The sequence below is a fragment of the Pyrus communis genome, chromosome 15, assembly GCF_963583255.1.
Source record: "Pyrus communis chromosome 15, drPyrComm1.1, whole genome shotgun sequence".
In the NCBI taxonomy this organism is placed as follows: Eukaryota; Viridiplantae; Streptophyta; class Magnoliopsida; order Rosales; family Rosaceae; genus Pyrus; species Pyrus communis.
In genome coordinates this window covers 3,551,492-3,560,822 of record NC_084817.1, presented here as the reverse complement: position 1 = coordinate 3,560,822, position 9,331 = coordinate 3,551,492, and the positions used below count along the sequence as shown (strand labels likewise).

At 38.7% G+C, this 9,331-nt stretch overlaps 1 protein-coding gene across 1 annotated transcript; it reads left to right on the top strand.

The window, feature by feature from the left end:
• LOC137717351 (glycine dehydrogenase (decarboxylating), mitochondrial-like) lies at nt 1-5,037 on the top strand. Its single transcript, XM_068456682.1, has 15 exons — nt 1-1,393; nt 1,526-1,771; nt 1,884-1,961; nt 2,052-2,152; nt 2,234-2,429; nt 2,564-2,689; nt 2,847-3,032; nt 3,102-3,215; nt 3,339-3,491; nt 3,620-3,808; nt 3,916-3,993; nt 4,080-4,205; nt 4,293-4,391; nt 4,475-4,592; nt 4,721-5,037. Exons 1-15 carry the CDS (start codon nt 143-145, stop codon nt 4,807-4,809), a joined length of 3,150 nt encoding a protein of 1,049 aa, XP_068312783.1. The 5' UTR covers nt 1-142; the 3' UTR covers nt 4,810-5,037.
• The last annotated feature ends 4,294 nt before the right edge of the window (nt 5,038-9,331 follow it).

Here is a 9,331-nt window from a genome sequence, read left to right as displayed (position 1 = left end):
CAAACCTCACCCACTCCAATGGAATAACAGAGCAACAAACTTTGAAAAAGAATTCATATTTTTTCCAAGTTTCTCACCAACCCACTTGCATTTCCAGTTTCTGCTTTCTGGGTTTTGCAAAACGCAGTCGTTTTCAGCTTCCATGGAGCGCGCGAGGCGGCTGGCGAACCGGGCTTTCGTGAAGCGGTTGGTCTCGGAGGCCAAGCAGTTCCGCCAGAACGAGAGCTCTGTTCTGAGCTCCTCCACGTCCCCTGTTCTCTACGCACCGTCGAGGTACGTCTCCTCACTCTCCCCATGCTCCTTCACGCGCTCGAGTCCCAGATCAGACTCGCTCATCTCCAGAAACGCGTCCCACAATGCCGGGTTCCAAACCCGGTCGATTTCCGTGGACGCATTGAAAAGCAGCGACACTTTTCCCCGCCGCCATAACTCCGCCACCCCGGAGGAGCAGATTAAAATGGCGGAGTTATGCGGGTTCGATGGCCTCGACTCGCTGATCGACGCCACCGTGCCCAAATCGATTCGACTTGAATCGATGAAGTTTCCGAAATTTGATGAGGGGTTGACAGAGAGCCAAATGCTTGAACACATGAAGAATTTGGCCTCAAAAAACCAGATTTTCAAGAGTTTTATTGGGATGGGATATTACAACACACATGTCCCACCTGTAATTTTGAGGAATATTATGGAAAATCCAGCTTGGTACACTCAGTACACACCTTACCAGGCTGAGATTTCCCAGGGAAGGTTGGAGTCTCTGCTCAATTTCCAAACTTTGATCACTGACCTCACCGGCCTTCCCATGTCGAATGCATCACTGCTCGATGAGGGAACCGCAGCTGCGGAGGCAATGGCGATGTGTAACAACATCCAAAAGGGAAAGAAGAAGACTTTCGTCATTGCCAACAACTGCCACCCCCAGACCATTGATATTTGCAAGACTAGAGCTGATGGTTTCGATCTTAAGGTTGTTACCGCGGATCTGAAGGATGTTGATTACAGTTCCGGTGATGTTTGTGGTGTTCTTGTTCAGTATCCGGGGACTGAGGGCGAGGTTTTGGACTACGGGGAGTTTATTAAGAATGCTCATGCCAATGGGGTTAAGGTTGTGATGGCAACTGATCTGTTAGCGTTGACAGTGTTGAAGCCGCCTGGTGAGTTTGGGGCGGATATTGTTGTTGGTTCTGCGCAGAGGTTTGGTGTTCCGATGGGGTATGGAGGTCCTCATGCGGCTTTCCTGGCTACCTCACAAGAGTACAAGAGGATGATGCCGGGGAGAATTATTGGTGTTAGTGTTGATTCCTCGGGGAAGCCTGCGCTGCGTATGGCTATGCAGACAAGGGAGCAGCATATCAGGAGGGACAAGGCTACCAGCAACATTTGCACTGCTCAGGTACTATACTATGCTTTGTTTGATCTGTTTTATGATTTTTATTAGGGATGAACTGATGAAAGTTTGAAATTTTTTATCAAAATGATGGAATCATATATTTCAATTTGATTGGATATGTTTTTTGTTTTATAGGCATTACTTGCAAACATGGCTGCCATGTACGCTGTATATCATGGACCCGAAGGCCTTAAAACCATTTCCCAAAGGGTTCATGGTCTTGCTGGGGCATTTGCAGTTGGATTGAAGAAACTAGGAACGGTGGAAGTTCAGAGCCTTTCCTTCTTCGACACTGTGAAGGTTAAGGTTGCTGACACACATGCAATTTCTGATGCTGCTAACAAGCTTGGATTAAATTTGAGAGTAGTAGACTCGAGCACTGTGAGTTTCTTTTTTCTGTCTCTTGCATCAGTTATTTAACTAAATATTCTCTGAGGACGGATGATGGAGTGCTTTTACTTAAAAATGTTACTGAATATTAACTCCTTTTCAGATCACTGTTTCGTTTGATGAAACAACTACCTTGGAGGATGTTGACAAGCTTTTCAAAGCTTTTGCTTTGGGAAAACCTGTAAGTATTATATATCTTTACCATAAAAGATGATATTTGCAATTTATTATGAAGTGCGTCCATTTAGTAAGAAATTTGTTTAATTTCCAGGTCCCTTTCACCGCTGCATCTCTTGCGCCAGAAGTTCAGCCTGCAATTCCTTCTGGGTTAACAAGGGAGAGCACATTCCTTACCCATCCGATCTTCAACTCGTATGTCCCTTTCCAGATGATTGAACTCTTACTGCCTACTATTTGAAAACTAAATCGACTTAAATTCTTTCTCTCCATTAGGTATCATACTGAGCATGAGTTGCTACGATACATTCATAAGTTGCAATCAAAGGATCTGTCTCTATGCCACAGTATGATTCCCTTGGGATCTTGTACCATGAAATTGAATGCAACAACTGAAATGATGCCAGTAACATGGCCTAGTTTCACCGATATTCACCCTTTTGCTCCTACAGAACAGGCTGAGGGTTATCAGGTAGTTCAAAATGTTTACTTACGAATGAACAAAAACAGCTTCAAACTTTTTCCCCTGGATTTCTTTTTGTTACGTTGCTTTCCTTCATGTAAATGGAAATCTGATACTATATGCTGTAAAATAATAAATTTCAGGAAATGTTCAGAGATTTGGGTGACCTATTGTGCACCATCACTGGGTTTGACTCTTTCTCTTTGCAACCCAATGCTGGAGCTGCTGGAGAGTATGCTGGGCTGATGGTTATTCGGGCATATCATTTCGTAAGAAATCTTGAGTTTTACTTCTTTTGTTTTCCCTCTTTTTAATAATTGTTAGCAAGCCCTTTGCTATCACGCTCAAAATAAGCACTTTAAATTAAGGTATTTTAGCTAAAGGTTTATCCTTGTAACTAAACCATTCACTGGTTACCCACTGTAGGCAAGAGGGGATCGCCATCGCAATGTGTGTATCATTCCTGTCTCAGCACATGGTACTAATCCTGCAAGTGCTGCAATGTGTGGAATGAAGATTGTAACTATTGGAACTGATGCCAAGGGAAACATCAACATTGAAGAGCTGAAGAAGGCTGCTGAAGCAAACAAGGATAACCTATCAGCTCTTATGGTAATAATCAAAAAAGATTTATATCATTTGCAAAAGATTGGAGAGATTTGACCATATTTCAAATTGTAGGTGACATATCCTTCAACTCACGGAGTCTATGAAGAAGGTATTGATGAGATATGTAGGATAATTCATGACAATGGAGGTCAAGTATACATGGATGGGGCTAACATGAATGCACAGGTCTGTATCTTATCCTATCCTTGCTTGATAGTTATGTCCTTAAATTCAAGTAGTTTCTGTGCTGCAGGCTGTTTTTTCTTTTGCTGGCGGGTGTTCAATCTGTTGAGCTTTTTGTTCTTGCAGGTTGGTCTGACAAGCCCAGGTTGGATTGGAGCTGATGTTTGCCATCTCAATCTCCACAAAACATTTTGCATTCCACACGGAGGTGGTGGCCCTGGCATGGGTCCTATCGGTGTGAAGAAGCACTTGGCACCCTTTTTACCATCCCATCCTGTGGTAACTACTCTCTAAGTTGAAGCTTTCAACCGATTCTGTAAACTCAGAAATAATCAATTTGGTTTACATGAGAAACAATGTAATTCCTTACATGCTGGATGTCTAAGTTTCGTGCCATTGTACTGAAGGTATCTACCGGTGGCCTTCCTGTCCCCGACAAGTCTCAGCCACTCGGAACCATCTCTGCTGCACCTTGGGGCTCTGCACTTATTTTGCCAATCTCTTATACTTACATAGCCATGATGGGGTCCAAGGGACTCACTGATGCATCAAAGATAGCAATTCTGAATGCAAACTACATGGCCAAACGCTTGGAGGTTCCACTTTGCTTATTCACTTTTGTATTGCTTTACAATTTGCGCTTATGGTTATATTCTATGTTAAATTTCCTCTGTTTGCTCATTTTGTCTGTCATTTCTTACAGAATTACTACCCCATTCTTTTCCGTGGTGTCAATGGAACTGTTGCCCATGAATTCATTGTTGATTTGAGAGGATTTAAGGTATATTCTTAACATTTGCCTTGATTTGTCCGCATTTTCGATCTCTTTCTAATTGAACTCTGCTGCTTCTTCTTTTTTTCCCGTAGAATACTGCCGGGATAGAGCCTGAGGACGTCGCCAAGCGTCTTATGGACTACGGTTTCCATGGACCAACAATGTCATGGCCAGTTCCTGGCACTCTCATGATTGAGCCAACTGAAAGTGAAAGCAAGGTACACCCCAACAGAAAGATTTCCTTTGATTTTTTTTTTTTCTGATGTTCTTCTTTGAGTTCAAGTAATTATTTTTCTTGCTTGCAGGCCGAGTTAGACAGGTTTTGTGATGCTCTAATTTCCATCAGAGAAGAGATTGCTCAGATTGAGAAAGGAAAAGCCGATGTTCTCAACAATGTCCTTAAAGTAAAAGCTCTGCTCATCTCTCTCCTCCAAGACTATAAATTACTCATTTTACATAATTATAAATGGTTTTTGAACTCCTGCAGGGAGCTCCTCACCCGCCATCACTGCTCATGGGAGATGCATGGACAAAGCCATATTCCCGGGACTATGCAGCCTTCCCCGCTTCCTGGCTGCGTTCTTCCAAGTTCTGGCCTACCACAGGTATGCAATTTACACCAAAAATAAAGAAACTAGAACGGCATGAAAGTTGCCGAGTGTTTGCTATACTTCCATTTTGGTACTGTCTGATTGCTTTATTGACGATTGAATTTCGTTAACTATTGTGTCAGGACGCGTTGACAATGTGTATGGTGACCGTAACCTTGTCTGCACCCTTCAACCGGAAGCAGTGGAGGAACAAGCAGCAGCCACTGCTTAGTCTCTTCGGCTCGGTGCATTGAGCTCAACACAAAGTCTGGTCATGAATATGTTATGAAGTCATTATCAATTTCTTCTTACTCCCACATTGTATATAATTTCTTCAATATAGCCCTTTATATCTGGTGACATTTTCGTTTCCTATTTATGATGATGACGATTATCATTTCTAATAACATGTTGCTAATTGCAACTCAGATGTTGTAATTATTATTGCCCTTCTTCTTTAGGTTTTTTTTCCCAGTTGAGCACCGTAGTGCGTCGGCGCTCTTGCACCTAAGTTTGGATCTCTTTCTTTCGCTAGATTAGTTTAATGTGATAGTCAACATCAATACGTGACATCTAGATTTTAGGAAGAGCAACAAAATCATTGTTCCCTCACTTGAGTTTTATAAAGCACATTGTAAGATCGTACGATGAGTTGATTTACTGACATTTGATTTCCGCTTGGTTGGATGTCTTATGTTTAATTAAGACGAATGCAAATATAATATATATTTGTACTGAGTTGAATAATTAAATTGGTACATTGGGAATTGTTGTGGTTGTTTAACGTTCAGTTATAAAAGTACCTTGTAAAATCCTATCGTTTCTGTACAAAATAGCAAGAACCTCATATTGTAAATGCCAACGTAATTATTTTAATTGATGTTTTCACACACACACACACACACACACACACACACACATAGATAGGTATATATATAGGATCAAACATGAAAAAAAGGGAAATTGTAAGAAAGTAAATGCAGAAATGGAAAAAAAATTAAAGTAAATTCATATCTTCATTCCTTGTTTCTCTAGATCAGAAAAAGGATTTAAATACATCCAAAAATAGGTAAGGTTTGAGATCTAAATGAGTCTAATGGTGTTACATATGTAATGAGCTTAATAGATAACAATAACAATAGATATATAGTTCAATTGGTCTGATAGAAGCCCTATAACTTAGAGTCACATCAATATATATGCTTTCTAAACGTTAATCTAACTTGAATGCGCACATCTGAATCAATAACTAATAAACCTCGAATACAAAAATTAATTCAAAGTACAAAAAAATGAACAAATATTCAATATTAATCAAACAAGGCTGTGCACGCATGCAATCTACTACTTTTTGAAGATCTTGAGCAACTCGTCGAAGGTGTTGGTCGTACATGCTAGCTCAATTGGCCCGTCAATCTTTGCGTCGAACACATCCGGCTGCGACTTCTCGATGAGTTGTTGGAGAGTTGGATCCAAGAGATACATCAAGGGAATCTGATATAGCTTTCGTTCTTGTCCAACGTACACATTGATATAACCTTTCTTGGGGGGCTGGGACTAGCTTAAAGTTGTGTAACTTTTCTTGGAGTACTGGGACTTGCTCAACTTCTTGATGAACATACTCGTCTTTTCTTGAAGAATGTTTGAAAGATTCATTGTTTGTACTTCTCCTTGAGTAAACTAAAGATACAAAACTAGGGTTTTCTGAAAGCTAGGGTTTAGTTGGAAACAGAAGAAACTGGAGGTTATAGACGAGAGGAAAAAAACTAGGGTTTTCTGAAAGCTAGAGCTAGTTGGACGAGAAGATATTGAGAATAGGGAAGGGAAGAAACTGGAAGGTAAGAATTGAGAAACTAAGAAAGTCTAGCAGTGTAAATATAACGAGTAAAAGCGGCAAGGGTTTCCAAATACTAGTCTGCAAGGGTTTCCAAGTTGGTCCAAAAAACCATAATATTCGGAACAAAATGATAAATAAGAAAACAATATCATAGGAGTATTGATCTTGTATTACTTGGGAACCAAGAATTCATAGTCATTTGCCTTTGGATTTGATATTAAGGGTTGAGATTAAAATAATAAAAACACATCCAAATTCAAGGATCGATGATCATTCATTCCTTGGTCACTAAGTAAAAAATGTGGATGGATGATCATTCAACGATGATCATTCATTTCTTGTTCTCCACTATAAACTCTCAATAGTGGAGACCAAGTTTATGTCTTAGGTTTTTTAGTGAGCGTAGATATCAATTTCTTGGAGGGGTTTCAGGTACGTACAATGTGGTATTGTTCTGATTACTTTTTGTGACGATTTTCGTTGGTAGCTATACAGTATCTGGATGTGCGTGTTGACAATATGTGTGGTGACGGCAACCTCATCTACACCCTTAGGCGGTGGAGGAACAAGCGGCAGCCACCTCTTAAGTCCTCAGCTCGGATTGAGAAAGGAAAAGCCGACATTTACAACAATGTTCTGAATGTTGTAGAACTTGAAAACATGTCTATATAACAAATCTCGAACACAAAAATTAATTGAAATTACTAAATAAGAAACAAATAATTAATTGTAATCAACGAAGGCAAGGCTGTGCGACGTATGCGTGCATGCAATCTACAACTTGAAGATCTTGAGCAACTGATCGAAGGTGTTGGTCGTACATGCAGGCTCAATAGGCCCGTCAATCTTTGCATCGAAGTCCAAGAGATATACTTGGAAGGAACTTGATTTCGCTTCCGTTCACTACAAGAAATGTGAGCAACAATAAAGAAAGTATTGTAAGTGTTACTCATTTGTGAGAAATTATCAAGCAAAAGGCAGGTTTTTTGCATTTGAGATAAATTGTCACTGTAATGAAGTTAAGCTGTATTTATGAAATATAATTTATGTTGGTGATATTTGATATCATGAGATATGATTGAATTACATGTCGGTTTAACCTTGACAATTATCTTTGATAAGACTTAATATTCTTTCCCTTATACATATTAGACCTTGCAAGTTCGGTATGTTGGAAATTTTAAGGATATTTCAAAATACAAGTGTTTAATATAATATAATTGATATAGATATTTTCCTCTTCTTAACTGCTATTCAAATGGTGTTTATATCGACTCTTTATTATAAAATTCAAGGTCTTTAACTTCTATTGGACCGTTTCATTCCAACACTCATATTGCATCCGATAATATCACTTTGTAACGTTATTGATTAGTATTGAAATTTGAGGGTTTGATTTCCTAACGTTTTCAACCTTATATATATATATATATATATATATATATACACTTGTTAATCTCTATTGCCAAGAATGAAAGATTACAATCATCTCCCCTTCTTTTTTCTTCTTCTTATTCTTCTTCTATCCTTTTGAACCTTCATTCTTGAAAGCTTTATTATATTCTCACTTTCTCCATACTAAGAGAAAGAATCGAGTTGTTCACCCAATCCAAGTATTATGAGTGTACGCTTACAAGGATCATAGGTTGTTGTATCCTGGAGAGTAGGGCGCCATAACCTGCTACACTGAGACATTGTTTTAGAGGGGGGAAATATACTCTTAAGGACAGTGATTACAAGACATTGTTTATCTTATGTGATTTGTTGTAGGAGAAGCAGCATCCATATCACCAAAATTTCGAACACGGTACAACATTAATGAAGAGTAAAAGAGCAGAGACTATGTTAGAAGAGCGGCATAATATTTTTATTATTCTTGTACACTTGTAAAGTTTCAAAATTTATTGTACAATAGAGAAATTTAATTTCGTTTTATTTTCATTTTTTCGCACCGAACACGGGGTTATTTTTTTCACTGTCCTAAATTCGAGACGTAACAAGCTTTTTCATCTCCTTGCTTTTTTTATAGTTTTTTTTTTTTTCATAGTCCATTTATAGAATGAGTATCCTAATGAAATACTTTAGAGGGGGAGCTACCATATCAAGTATCTTGTCTACAATGCGAGAGAGATTATATATTAAACTTAGTAAACACCAATGCTGATCTAATAGCTTAGGATAGTTGTCTTCTCACTATGCATACGTTACAGCTATCAAGTTTTAAATTCTACAATACGCAAATCATAAATACAAAATCTACACAACATAAAAAGGAATGTTTTATTTCACCTCTCCATTTGAACAAATACTTTACGATCGTCGTATTCTCATTCTCAGTACACATGTGTTACGTCTATCAGCTTCTTAAACGCACAATAAATGCATGTTTATACATAAATACACAATAAATGCATGTTTTATTTTACACCTCCAATTCAAACAAACCCTTTACACTTGTCAGATTTTCAGTGTGCAGATCTACATGTGTTACAACTGCCAAGTTTTGAATGATATGATATGTAGATCATAAATACCAAATATGCACAACAACAAATAAAATAGCGGTGAGGACCACTTTTCTTCTTTCTATGTTTTGTTTCACCCCTCCATTTAAACAAATACTTTACGGTCATGGTATTCTCATTCTCAGTATACATGTGTTACGTCTGTCAGCTTCTTAAACACATAATATCTGATTCATAAATACACAATCAACACAAAGGGAAAGATGTTTATCTTCTTACAATCTTATCACTATTTGAAGAATGAACATATAAGATGGAGTGAAGTCCACTTGCATAAGGCAAGTGCCATTGTTGGTCCCAAAGAGCCATAAAACACCACCATCTTGGTTGTCCAACATCTCCACATTCAATCTCATCAGACAAAATCTAACGGTCAGGATCGAGTGAACTCT

Coding starts and splice junctions, on each gene's coding strand:
- LOC137717351 (XM_068456682.1), top strand. CDS start 143: ATGGAGCGCGCGAGGCGGCTGGCGAACCGGGCTTTCGTGAAGCGGTTG. Junction 3,216..3,338: donor GGGCTAACATGAATGCACAG/GTCTGTATCTTA, acceptor TTGTTCTTGCAG/GTTGGTCTGACAAGCCCAGG. Junction 4,206..4,292: donor CAACTGAAAGTGAAAGCAAG/GTACACCCCAAC, acceptor TCTTGCTTGCAG/GCCGAGTTAGACAGGTTTTG.